Below are 13,433 nucleotides of genomic sequence, written 5' to 3' on the forward strand. Positions count from 1 at the left end.
GAGCCACGGATTTAATCCAGGTAAACCGGATTCTAAGTGAGCCGAGTTAAAAATTGACTTATATAAAATCATTTGTTTCCCAAAACCAACGAACCCGTGATGGGTCGAATTGATCCAAGGGTTCGAACCCATTTTGGCATTACTATTTACTAATACTATATGTTTATAATTAAATATTTACATTTTATTTTTGTTCTTTTTCAATATTTATTTCTAATATATTTCTATATGATTAGAATATATGTTAAATTATCAATTATTAATTTTTCTAATTATATACTCATATTATATATTTTTATTATGTAATACTCAAATTAAAATTAAAATTAAAATTCTCACAACCTCGTTAATCTTTTTATGTATTTTTCTCCCTTCACTTCTTCCACAATCTTTTTATGTAATAAGGGGCATGCAGGAAGAAAAGCCTTTATTAATTTGTTCATGCAGGCCAGGAGGCCCAAAGCAAGGGGCCCAAATAAGGACGGAAAACATTATGACATGTGTAAGAAGTAACCAGTGTTGTGTGTGAAGAATACATGTGTCTTGCTTGAGTACATGTTGGTTAGCTGAGAAAGAACTGAGAAAATCCTAATCTATGGGCGCGGTTTCATCCTTCTCGTTTCCACCTCTAATCGGAACCTCAATTTCTCGTTCCTCAAAGTCTCGTCTCGTCGTTGCGGCTTCCGAGGGCGGTGCCTCTTCCTCAGCCACCAAATTGCTCACTTTTCTCGGCAAAGGTGGCTCAGGCAAAACCACCGCCGCTATTCTCGCCGCCCAGGTACATTGTTCATCTTCAATTACGTTTACAAATTAAAACTCGTCTAACGTTTCCTTCTTTTTTCTGAACATTTTTGTTTCCTATCATCTCAATGTGCTTAGAAAAAAGAAAAAAAAGGATTAATAGTTTTTTTTTTCCTACTGCATTACCATGATTTTTTTTTTCAATTTCATCTTAAAATGTTTAAAATTGTTTTTTTTAATAAGTTAATATAATATTTTTATAAAATTCATTTCACTTAAGTTATTCATGTAACTTGTTACTGTCAGAGAATTACATTTACTGATTTTTTTTTTTGTTAAAAAGTGAGATTGAATTGAAAAAAAAAAAAAAAAGACTTAGGATTAAAATGCTATTAAACCAAAAAAGAAATATAAAAATGTATCCCAAACTAAGTAGACTCCTACTTTCTTTTTCCAAAGTATATACTGATAGAAGTCGTAGTTATCCAAGTTCGTCCTTGGAAAAGTAATTAATCTACATTTTAATTTTTTATTTCATGTACCTTTGTTTCAGCATTATGCTTTGGCTGGGTTGAATACATGTTTGGTCATACATGGCCAAGACACCACTGCTGACTACCTTCTCAACTGTAAGATTGGAACTTCCCATATCGCCTGCAGCAAGAACCTTTCTGCCGTTAGGTTGGAAACAACCAAAGTGTGTATTGCTTTTTCCTTTGCCTTCTGATCAATGAATCACAGTATATTTTTACTTTGCATCTAAAGAATATGTGTATCTGTAACTGCAGATGCTTCTTGAACCTTTAAAACTTCTGAAGCAAGCAGATGCTCAACTTAATATGACTCAGGGCACACTTGGAGGGGTGGGTACGTAATATGTTTTCAATATCATATTTTATCCATATTTGCAATGGATGCATTCCTTCATCTAACTTTTACAGAAGGGTTATATCCACTTTTCTCTGTCATACAATCAGATTGTTGGAGAAGAGCTTGGCATCCTGCCTGGGATGGACTCTATCCTTTTGGTACTTGCTCTTGAGAGACTTGTGGGGTTTTTGGGGATTGCTGCATCAAAGAGTCAACAGGATAAATTTGATTTAATAATATATGATGGTATCAACAGTGAGGAAACCCTGCGAATCATAGGTGGAAGCAGTAAAGCAAGGTTATTGGAATTGCCCCATTCTTGAACTCACATGCACACTCTTGTCATTATCTTTGGTTTGATATTGTGATTTTCAGATTGTACTTGAAATATCTCCGCACCTTGGCTGAGAAAACTGAACTTGGGAGATTAGCTGCTCCTTCACTACTGAGACTTGTGGATGAGGCCATGACAATAAGTAGCAGCAGATCTTATTTTAATGGGAAAATGAGTTCAGAAATATGGGACACTTTGGATCAAATACTGGAGGTAAGATTAAACATCATTTTACCATAATCGTACCTTTCGCACAAAACTGTAATTTTCTTTGTTGATTGTGTTGCCCAGAGAGGATCTTCTGCATTCTTAAACCCACATAAATTTGGTTGCTTACTTGTGATGGATCCAAACTGTCCAACATCAATCAATTCTGCATTGCGATATTGGGGATGTACTATTCAGGCTGGTGCTCAGGTTTCTGGTGCTTTTGGAATCACCTCTCAGCAAGAAAATTTAGAAATATTGGAAAGAGCAAAGAAAGAATTTTCTCCTTTGCCTTCTGCTTTCATTTCAAGATTGTTGATGAATAATCCTATAGATTGGAGCAGAGTTCTACTGGATACAGACAATGAAGATGCTAGGCATCTTCTTAATTCACTAACAAGTCAAGTTGTTATGCCATCTCCAGTTAGATTTGATGTAAAAAGAAGATCAGTTACTCTCTTCATGCCAGGTTTTGACAAATCAGATATCAAGCTGTACCAAGTATGTAATGTCCTTCTCTTTTCATGATTTTCTTAAACCATGATATTGATGACACTCCTTTTGAAAGAATTTAAGAGAGAAACATTGTGTTAGGAGTTTGCTTTAAGACTCCACGTTTGTTTTCTGTTTTTTTTTTTTTTTTTTTTTATTTCACTTTTTAAAGTATTATTTCAGTTTCAAGCAGTTAGGAGGAGTTACTTAAAGAGTTGGGAGAGAAACTAAAATTTTATTATTACTATTCTCTTAACCCTAATACATTATACTACCCTATTTATAAGGGATAGTAGTTCAACATACAAAGGAAAAACAAAAGGTTCCTAAAAAGCCTATTAGAAAAATACATTACATTTCAACACTCCTCTTCAAATTGGAGCATGTAGATCATATGCACCAAGCTTGGAACATATAAATTGAATTCTAGGCTCCCTTAGTGATTTGGTCAGAATGTCTCCGAGTTGTTCATTAGAGTTGACAAACTCAGTAACAAGTTCCTTGAACAACATCTTCTTTCTAATAAAATGAGAGTCAATTTCTATGTATTTTGTTCTCTCATGAAACATTAGATTGGAGACTATATGAAGGGTTGATTGGTTGTTATAGTACAGTTTCAACTACTCATTTTCACAAAATTTGAATTCTTGAAGAAGTTGTTTGATCCAAACAAGTTCGCATGTAGTTAAAGCCATAAATCGGTATTCAACTTCAGCACTAGATCGAGCAACAATACTTTGTTTCTTACTTTTCCAAGATACAAGGTTTCCTCCAAATAAAACACAGTATCATGTAGTAGATCTACAACCAATTGGATAACCAGCTCAATCTGCATCACAATATCCTTCGATCCGAGTGCTTCCCTTGTTCTCATACAACAATCGCTGTCCTAGATTTCCTTTTACGTATCTGAGAATGCGAATCACTGAATTCCAATGGTCAACATGTGGATTTTGCATACATTGATTCACAACTCCCAGTGGATAAGAAAGACTAGGTCTTGTTATGGTAAGATAGATGAATTTTCCAACCAACCTTCTATATCTCTTTGGGTTTGAGAAAGGTTCACCTTGATCTCTCATTAAGTTTTGATTTGAGTCCATAGGACTATCAATGGGCTTGCAATTTGTCAAGTCTGTTTCCTTTAAAATATTAAGAGCATATTTCCTTTGTGAAATGACGACACTTTCTTTTGATTGTTACTTCAATACCTAGAAAATATTTTAAATGACCCAAATTTTTAGTCTAAAAGTGGTTGAACAAATGATTCTTTAATTGAGTAACTCTAGTGACGTCATTCCTTGTAATAATAATATCATCAGCATATGCCATGACATAAACACATTTGTCAGGAGAAGAATGATCATAAAACACTGAACGATCTGCCTCACATCGTTTTAGTCCAAAATTTTGCACAACCCGACTAAATTTACCAAACCAAACTCGAGGTGATTGCTTCAAGCCATAGAAGAAACGACATAATTTACAAACTAACCCAAACTCCCCCTGAGCAACAAACCCAAGAGGTTCCTCTTCTAAATCACAATGTAGAAAGACATTTTTAATGTCTAACTGGTAAAGTGGCCACTGATTAATGGCAGCCATAGCAAGCAAAATACGAAATGTACTGGTTTTAGCCACATGAGAAAAAGTATCACAATAGTCGAGGCCATAAACTTTAGTATATATCCCTTAGTTACTAGACGATCAATTTCACCAATAGGACCAACTTTAATAGCATAAACCCATCTAAAACCAACATGCTTCTTACAAGAAAGAAGAGGGACAAGGTCCCAAGTGCCGTTGTGTTCAAGTGCCTTCATTTCATCAACCATAGCTTGTCGCCATCCAGGATGATCAAGTGCCTTATGAATATTATTAGGAACCTTAAGGGAGGATAAGGAGGAAACAAAAGAGAAACAAGGAGTAGATAAATGATGATAACTCAAAAAATTATAAATAGAATATGGATTACGAGTAGAACAAATACTTTTCTGAAGGGAAACGGGCAAATTATCATCTGAGTCAAGAAAAGACGAGGAGGATGAAGGACCCATGGTCTGGGGATCTGATGGAGGAGGATCTGAGTCTCAAGGATCTTCAGTGTTTTGAGTTTGAGATTGTCTTCGACCCTGATATGTGAGAAGAGGTGGAGGAACAATGTCATTTGCATTTTGAGTTTGAGGTACAAAAGTGAGAATAACAAAGGGATCACATGATGGTAGAGGAAACATTTGTTGAACAAATGAACAATCCTCCATGGAGGACAAGAAAAAACGTGTATCCTCAAGAATGTGACGTCAACAGACATATAATAGCTCTTGCTGGAGGGAGAATAACATTTATACCCTTTTTGAAGACAAAAGTATCCCAAGAAAACACACTTAATAGCTTTTATAGAGAATTTATCAAGACCTAGAGAAACATTATGGACAAAACACGTACACCCAAATACATGTGGGGAGACATAATATAGAGTGTTATTTGGAAAAATGATAGAGTGAGAAATTTTATTCTCAAGAGAGGAAAAAGGCATCCTATTGATTAGAAAATAGGTAGTGAGGACTGCATAGCCCCAATGATGCACAAGAATATTAGTATTCAACATCAGGCAGCCTGCAATTTCAATGAGATGTCTATTCTTTCTCACTGCAATACCATTTTGTTGTGGAGTGTGAGGATATGTTGACTGATGTAAAATTCATTGGGAATATAAAAATGAAGAAAACGCTGCATAAAAATATTGCTTAGCATTATCACTGGGTAGGATTTTAATTGTCTTCCCAAATTGGTTCTTAATTTCATTATAAAAGGACATAAATATGGACAAAAGTTCAGATCTCTCTTTCATTAGATATACCTAAGTACATTGAGAGAATTCATCAATGAAGGTTACAAAATAATTAAACCAAACGAAGTATCCCCAAATATCAGTTTGAATAGTTGAGAAAGAAAAATTACATCGCTTCTCAGACCTTTTAGGATAGGAAGATCTAACATGTTTTCTTAACTAACAAGACTCACAATCTAAGACTTGAATGTTATTGAGACTCGAAACCATCATCTTCAACTTGGACAAACTTGGATGGCCCAAATGATCATGCAAAAGTTTCGGGGATGAAGTCGTAAAACAGAAAACTGAAGAGCTAGGTTTTAAGAAATAAAGTCCTCAAGACTCGCGTCCTTCTCCAATCAGACTACCCGTACCATGTTCCTGTATAACAAAGGAATTAGCAGTAAAGGTCACAGAACAATTTAAGGAACAAGTCAATTGACTCACAAAATTTAAATTTAGTAAAGGAGATAAGGAAACTGCCAATTCCCTAGGATGCCACTTTGGATCCATTGGCAACGGTAATGAAATGAGGGATTTTCAGAGAGGACATGGAAGAAAATGAAGGAATCTTACTAGAGACATGTTCTGAGGCACCTGAGTCAAGGATCCATGGACTATGATCTTCCACAAACTGAGATATGTAGGCAGTTGACATGGAGGAAGATTGGCCAGGATTAGAAGATTTTCGAGACTTGTGCCTAAAAAATTCTTGGTACACTTCATTTGAAATTTTGGGTTCTAGATCATCAAATTTAGAAACATGAGCAACTTTGTCTATATATCCATGTAAGGCATAATCAATTCAATTTTCGTCTTTAGTTACAAATTTTAAATTGTAATGTGTGTCAATTTGGGAAATTGATTATTACTGTAAATAGGCTTTTAATTGTCTTGATTATGCTTCTAGTATTTGTTTAAACCTTTAACCTTCTACTTTCAGCAAGGTTTTGGTCAACTTCCTGGTAGATAAATTATGAATTTTGTATAATAGATGATGGAATTACGTCTTGAGTTGTGCACATTTCATTAAATATCAACTAACATTTTTTTAACTTAATATTTTGATTGAAATGTGACAAATCCCATACAGTGTTATATTCCGCTTCCCTTTCTATCACAAATTCTGCTCTTTACTATGGTACAAGTTTGTGCATAACTTAATTCAGAAGCTGATTGCTTTTTCTGTCTGTCTGTCTCCCTTAAAAATGCCAAATGCAGTATAGGGGAGGATCTGAGCTGTTGGTAGAAGCAGGAGACCAAAGACGTGTCATTCCTTTGCCCTCAGAAATTCAAGGAAAGGTTGGCGGAGCCAAATTTGAGGAGAGAAGTGTTGTTATTACTTTGCTGTGACTTTATTATTCTTTTTTATTTTTCCTCCTTTATGCATGCTGATAATTATCAGTGCTTGGAGGAGGCTTTCATGTAAAAAATATGTGAAATGGGGAGGTAGCCCCATTACAGCAGAGGCAATTCTTAGACATTTTTTGCATGACTTGCTTTCATTCAGTGATCATGTAATGGAACAAGAATAGTATATTATTGCTTGTTATACATCAACACCATATATGTTTGGAGAATGATTATATTCTTGTTTATGCCGGTGTAGGAAGCGTCTTTTTTCCCGCATTGCAATTTACTTGTAATTATAGGCCTCAAACTGTCCACCCAGAATAATGACGTGGAGCTCATTGAGTAGCTGCCAGACCTAAGCATTTGATGACAGTATTAAATATTGTTCAGTTGAATTTCATATTGTACGGTAAAACCTGAAAGTAGGCAGAGGTAGGGATCATGTTGGGCTTCAATTTGTCAATTACAATATGATTCTCGTATCATCTTTGTGTAGCATCCAATATATATAAGCTATGCAAATTGAAGAAAAATGAAATATACAGCTGAAAAGGCAACATATATATGGGAGATACAGCTACAAAGGAAAAAAAAAAAAAAAAAGAGAAAAACTTCTTATGGATATTCTACATTTCTGGTTTGTTATCTTCGGTCGCCTGAGAATTTTGAATGCGGCTCCTCAGGTCTTCAAAAGCCTTCATACTCTCTCCATCGAAGCCTCCTGCAAACTGAAAAGAGTTCCACACTACCATTAGTGTTATTCTGGCTATTTATGAAATTTTCACCTTTTATGCATTTCACAAGCATCCATATTAAAATATCTGTTTCAAACGTATGCAAATTCATTTATGAAACGTGTTACTGGAGTTGTTTTGATGCTAGCAACTTTTCAGTAACTTTTTTTTTTTTCAGCAGAACATTAGTGGCATTTTTAATGACTTTAAAGATGTAACACAAGCTTACCAAAGAATGCAATGGAATAGTACGTGTTTACTGCAAACGAAACTTGGGCCCTAGAATTTACCTGATGGACACGGAAAGCGAAACGCACGCCTTGAAGAATCAAAAACTCTCTAGCCGGTTCTTTTTCTGGACCAGACAATGCATCAAGTTCAGATGCAACACGTTTCATATACTTCCGTGCAAGTTGTACAGAAGAAAGCTTGATCTGCATTGGGAGTGTTAAACAAAGAGACCATGTTAGTTGCATCATCCTTGCAACGTTACAATATTACATTGATGAAACCTTTAAGCATTAACTATTTGTCACAAGTTTTTTTTCCATTTTCTTTTTACTCAATAGGGATAGCATACTGGTAATACAGCCAAGATATTTAATAGAAAATGATATTTTGACACCAATTTTTTGACATCATTTTGACACGGTACACGTGTCAAAATGTGGTTGGACGATTACAAATTAAAAAAAAACTTTGGTTTTTCTCTTTTAAATATGTCCTTTTCTCAGCTTTTTTTTAATTTGAAATCGTCCAACCATCTTTTGATACGTGTGCAGTGTCAAAATGGTGTCAAAAATTGGTATCAAAATATCATTTTTCATATTTAATATTGTATTCTGAACAGTTGAAAGAAAGCAACACTCGGATGAACCAAAACACAGTTTTATTTGTTTTAGTAGCATACCTTGCCTACAACTCCCGAATCCAATAGCCAGTTTACTGGGATTCCAAACTCTTTGTACCGGGAAATAGCCATATCTCTCGTCCGCAAGAGTGCGTATACGCTTTGCTCCACTCTGGAAAGAAAAACATAGCAGATATAAAGAAATGAGTAGATGAAAAGAAGTAATGGTGTAGCTGTAGGAACTACAAGAAACCTGACATAATAAGGTCATGTTCAATATTTTTGCGTCTTGAAATTATGAATCTACAGCCTTAAAACATATATATGAAAGTTATTTAAACAGACCTAGCTGTATGGATTGTGTTATTAATCTGTGAACTAGATATCCACCAATGGTAATCAAGAGAAATAATACGTAGAAGAAGCAAAGGATGCATACTTTTCAAGCAATGAATACATTTTCTTCAGGGCAGCTTCACATGGTAGATTGGGATCATCAATGAATGTGGAGACTCGGTTCTCCAACTTGATCAAATCCTGATATTCAAAAGCTGCCTCCCTTAGTGCATCTGCTTTCCCTTCAGGCCAGTCAAAGTGCTTGAGGACGGCACGTTCATCAACCTTGCATAAGGAATAAAATGAGATGATAATTTTTCTAAGGAAAACAAAATGAAGAGGTTTCTCATAAAGTTACACTCAGGAATATGCAAATACCAGGAAGGACAGTTCCTCATCTAGCCAGTTCACAAAGGCCACCAAGTCATTAATATCTGAGAAGGAGGCTGCTCGAACTTCAGCTGCCAAGGACATGACAAAATCACCTTGTGTTTCTACGTCAGCTTTCACCTGATTGTTTCACAAAGGAGAAAGTTATGCCTTTAGCTGAAAAATGAGAAAACAAAAATAGCAAAATGGATGCAAGATTCAACATACAGCTAGGAGGAATGATGATCTATTCTCAATTTCCCCAATCATGTTGCTCCTAGCATCAGATGCATTACTTGTTGTAGAAACTAAAAGTGTTGATGTATCTTTCTTTGCCTCCCTCTTCATCAATGACTGATAAAATTCAACTAGCTGTGGAGCTCTGTGAACTTTGTCACCATCCATTCCCCCTCTTGATAGGCTTCCTGGGGGAGGAGGAGGTGGAGGTGGTCCACCTGGCGGTGGTGGTGGCCGTGGAGCCCCTGGAGGAGGAGGAGGAATTGGAGGAGCAGATGGTACTCCATTGGCAGGATTTGCATTTGTGGTAGCAGCACCACCACCAGATGGCTTAGGAGGAGGTCTAGGCACCCTAGTAGGCCTTTTCTCAATTTCAGCAAGCTTCATCTTGCTGATAGTTTGATCATCAACATTCTTCCCTTCTTCGGATTGATCATTTGGAGTGCCAGAAACAACTGGTTTCTCCTTAATTTGAGTAAGCTTGGGTGGCAAAGATATAGTATTTCCTCTTTCAGCCTTGGTCATATTCAAACCTGAATTATCACCAAACTTCTGAGCTCTTGCTTTCTCTGCTTTTTCTTTTATATGTTTTTCCCTTGCCAAGGCCAACTTGTGGCGATCTTTATACGCAGGGTACTTCTCATCCATGGATCCATCCACTGACTTAGACATCAATTGGAATGAAGCAGAAACTGAATTCAAGGAATCAGTGGATGGAACTTTTCTCATGTCAGTTGGAGTTTCAGGAGAATCAATAGCTTCCTGATCCCTGAGCCCAAAGCTGGTGATAGATACACTATCTCCAGCATTCCTTATCATTAAGGATTCTAGTGGACCCCTTGGTTTCACAGTCATACTCATTCTCCTTGGAGAACCTCCTGAAAAGGATCTTGCCGGTGATGAAAGAGCACTAGAATCATCTTTGCTTTTACCCCATTTCTTAAACTTATGGATTAGGCTAGTTTTCTTGCTAAGAGTACTGTACTTGCTAGTAGAGCTATCAATGGAAGCATTGTCAAAATCTTCACTTCCTGGTGAAGAAGGATGGGAGAAATTGCTTTCGAGATCTGTGTCCCCTTGTCCACGTTCTGATCCAGCATATTCTAACATCAGTTGCTTAGCTTTCTCTTGCGATTTCGGGCTAAGACTCTTGCTGAGATCACGGGCTGATACTTTCCCTTGCGGTGTCTGGTAATTTCTTAGCTCATATCTCAAACATGCATTGACCCAACGAAGGTACACAAGCTCTTCAACCTCACTGAACCTGTTCATCTGCAGCCCTTCCACTTGCTTTAGCAGGTCTTCATTTGCATGCCTCAGGTTACTCACCTCCTCTTTTGCCTTCGCAACCATTTCAGTCTGCAGTTAAAGCTTCTTTATATGAATCACACTCATTGCTTTTACATACACACTTGTTCAACACTAATACATCATCACAATTAAACTATAAACTTTAAGTCAGTACTTGAATTAGATAAATAATTTATTGGTTAATGTTCAGTTTGGCTGTTTCTATTTGATGTCACTCAAGTTCTTCTGTGCTTTCAACCAGCAATTTTAATCAAGGGTACCTAAATGTTCATTTGATTGGTAACATGATGCCAAAAATTGACTAAAAAATTTACACTTCTGGGTGATTCAAAACTTCAAAAGTCTTCTGTTTTGGTTATTATAATAAATCATCAAAATTTGGTTTCATGAATCTTTTCAAATCAATGATCAAGAAAAGAGGTTCACTCAGGGATTCTGACCTCTGTCATATTGGAGAGCTCAGCCACTTTAGATTCAGCAGCATCGAGTTTAACTGTCAACTCTCGCTTTTCATGTTGAAGTTCTTTGTTTCTTCTCTTAAGCTCCACCACTGCAACCTCTAGGTCATTCACAGCTTTCAGTTTCTTTTCAAGATCAGCATCTTTTCTGGCAGCCTCTTCTTCTCTAACCTGCAGACCCAAAACTTGTTGTTTAAGCAACAACAACTGGCCTTTTGTTTGGTTAGCCTCAAGCTGTATCTGCCTCTGTAGCTCCTTGATCTTGTTTCTAGCCACCTCAAGTTCTCTCTTGGCTGAACCTCCTTGTGTGAGTTCTTCTTGGAGCTTCTTTCTCTCTGCCTGCAAGGAGTTAATTGTGATATTAAGCATGTCTATTTCTACAGTCTTAATTTTCAGTTGCCTCTGCAACTCCACGATGTCTGATTCCTGTTCCTTCAGACCATAGTACTCAAGCAATTCTCCTTCAAGTTTCACTTCCCTCTCCTCCAATTCCTTCACTAGCTGTCGCAATCTCTCAAGTTCACTTTCGTTGTTTGCCATCTCAATTTCATAAACTCTGTCTTTCTCATCCTTATCTGGTGGTAATCGAAACTCAATCTCCCCAGACAGAAGATCTTCAAATTCTGGTAGAATATCATCTTCAAAGTCATTTGCTCGATTTATTATGCTGCTAATTAACTTAACCTCCTCTTTCTCCTCTTCCTCCTCCCTCTGCAACACACCAAACAACTTTCATTTACACAAATGACATCAAAATCAGAAAAACACAAATTTGCTAAACAAAAATACTCATAGCTCGGAACAAGACTAAAACTTTATCAAATTCAGTTTGCCGAACTCACTTTATCATTAAATCTTGTGACACGCTCTTCTTCTGTGCCCTCATCTTTGTGTTCTGAGTCAAAATGAGGATGAAATTGAATTAGCAGAATTTCATTTCTTGACAAATGAAAATTTAGAAAAGAAAAATGTCAAAAACAGATTATCTAAAAGTACAAGTACCTGGATTTGAGCTTCTGACATTCAGCTGCTTAACAGTAAAAGCTGCAAGCGAAGCAGCAACTATGAGTCCTAACCTGACTATCATGAAGCTTTAGGTGATGTAAATTTTCTAATTTTGCATTTCTTCACAGACAGCAATTTCCAGAACCACCCACCACCCACCACCCATTTCCTAAAACCGCCATAAACAGACTGCTCCGACCAAAAGTTGGAAGACTTAAAGACAGAAACAACAGCTAAGCAAATCCCATGTCAGGAAACTTACTTTATCTGCAAACTCATTGGTATTTCCCACACAATTGACTTTATCATCTTATCAGGTTTATGGAACTTTCTGTCAGAAACAACAGCAGCCACCAATAACTAGAGGCCAGCCATTTTCCCAAGAGATTGATAAGTTCGCATTTTGTCTACTATAATATATATTAATTTGTCACCAAAATTCGCTCAAGAGAATATTAACAGTTAAAACCAGCCAGAAGGGAGGAACAAGAGTGACAAGGACCAATGACAGTAATAAAATTCGAACAAAGACATGTTTCCCCACTCTCTTTCTTCATTCTGCTCCTTTAATAATACATTGTCTCTTCTCTCTTATTTAAGGTGGTTAGACGTTGGTACCGTTTATGTCCAAAACCATATCTACCTAAATGTTCGAGCCACATTTAAGTATCCATGTTAAGTAGGAAAATAAATGTTTTGTGAAAGAACAAAAGGAGATCATTATTTTTTTTCTCCAAGTTTTGAAACCTTTTTCTGAATTTTTGGTATTGATTTTTTTTAAGTCTTAAAAATATAATAATAGATACTGATTTTTTATATTTTGAAATATATTTTTTTAGGATAATAATATTTTGACAACATTTTAACACTACGTGTCATTCTGTGATTGGTCCATATTGATGTTTCTGATTATTATTATTATTGATTGTGAAGTAATTTTGGACCAATTATAGAATAACATGTAAATTGTGTTAAGATGTTGTTAAAGTATCATTTTCCATATTTGAAGACTCAATCGAAAAATAAAATTAAAAAAAGGAAAATGATATTTTGACACCTTCAAGATGACAAATTTTTGACATTGGACACGCATCACGTTTTCATTAGTCTGACATTTAAGAAAACAAATTTTCTAAGTGGTTTTTTTTTTATTTTCTTAAATGTCGACCAATGAAAACATGACACATGTCTGGTCTCAAAAATTTGTCTTGAAAGTGTCAAAGTATATTTTCCTTAAAAAAAAATTAAGAGATTTTTTTTCTTGAAGAATCAGTTATACTTATTAGTAAATATGAATTGTGAT

The 13,433-nt window shown here is 35.9% G+C and overlaps 2 protein-coding genes across 3 annotated transcripts; one reads left to right on the plus strand and one right to left on the minus strand.

Annotated features, from left to right (window-relative positions):
* Positions 1–510: 510 nt before the first annotated feature.
* LOC106776890 (uncharacterized protein At1g26090, chloroplastic) lies at positions 511–7,039 on the plus strand. Its single transcript, XM_014664360.2, has 7 exons — positions 511–778; positions 1,295–1,438; positions 1,530–1,604; positions 1,719–1,909; positions 1,987–2,158; positions 2,237–2,653; positions 6,699–7,039. Exons 1-7 carry the CDS (start codon positions 596–598, stop codon positions 6,828–6,830), a joined length of 1,314 nt encoding a protein of 437 aa, XP_014519846.1. The 5' UTR covers positions 511–595; the 3' UTR covers positions 6,831–7,039.
* A 193-nt stretch (positions 7,040–7,232) lies between these two features.
* On the minus strand, positions 7,233–12,660 carry LOC106776886 (protein CHUP1, chloroplastic). 2 transcript variants are annotated; one of them, XM_014664350.2, is made up of 9 exons: positions 12,128–12,660; positions 11,968–12,020; positions 11,108–11,854; positions 9,348–10,715; positions 9,129–9,260; positions 8,854–9,035; positions 8,475–8,586; positions 7,855–7,998; positions 7,233–7,558 (listed from the first exon to the last, which is right to left on the minus strand). In XM_014664350.2, exons 1-9 carry the CDS (start codon positions 12,210–12,212, stop codon positions 7,457–7,459), a joined length of 2,925 nt encoding a protein of 974 aa, XP_014519836.1. In that variant the 5' UTR covers positions 12,213–12,660; the 3' UTR covers positions 7,233–7,456. The 2 variants fall into 2 exon arrangements, with proteins under 2 accessions (XP_014519836.1, XP_014519837.1); XM_014664351.2 differs by having other exon boundaries at positions 11,108–11,836; positions 12,128–12,659.
* Between the last annotated feature and the right edge of the window lie 773 nt (positions 12,661–13,433).

The sequence above is a fragment of the Vigna radiata genome, chromosome 11 (assembly GCF_000741045.1).
Source record: "Vigna radiata var. radiata cultivar VC1973A chromosome 11, Vradiata_ver6, whole genome shotgun sequence".
NCBI classification, from domain to species: Eukaryota; Viridiplantae; Streptophyta; class Magnoliopsida; order Fabales; family Fabaceae; genus Vigna; species Vigna radiata.

What these genes read in the sequence shown, in the direction of transcription:
- LOC106776890 (XM_014664360.2), top strand. Translation starts at nt 596, where the DNA reads ATGGGCGCGGTTTCATCCTTCTCGTTTCCACCTCTAATCGGAACCTCA. An exon ending in GGTGGAAGCAGTAAAGCAAG is followed by an intron (nt 1,910 to 1,986) that starts GTTATTGGAATT and finishes TGTGATTTTCAG; the next exon opens with ATTGTACTTGAAATATCTCC. An exon ending in CTTTGGATCAAATACTGGAG is followed by an intron (nt 2,159 to 2,236) that starts GTAAGATTAAAC and finishes TGTGTTGCCCAG; the next exon opens with AGAGGATCTTCTGCATTCTT.
- LOC106776886 (XM_014664350.2), bottom strand. Translation starts at nt 12,212, where the DNA reads ATGATAGTCAGGTTAGGACTCATAGTTGCTGCTTCGCTTGCAGCTTTT. An exon ending in TGTCAGAAGCTCAAATCCAG is followed by an intron (nt 12,021 to 12,127) that starts GTACTTGTACTT and finishes ATTTTGACTCAG; the next exon opens with AACACAAAGATGAGGGCACA. An exon ending in ATGTATTCATTGCTTGAAAA is followed by an intron (nt 8,587 to 8,853) that starts GTATGCATCCTT and finishes TTTTCTTTCCAG; the next exon opens with AGTGGAGCAAAGCGTATACG.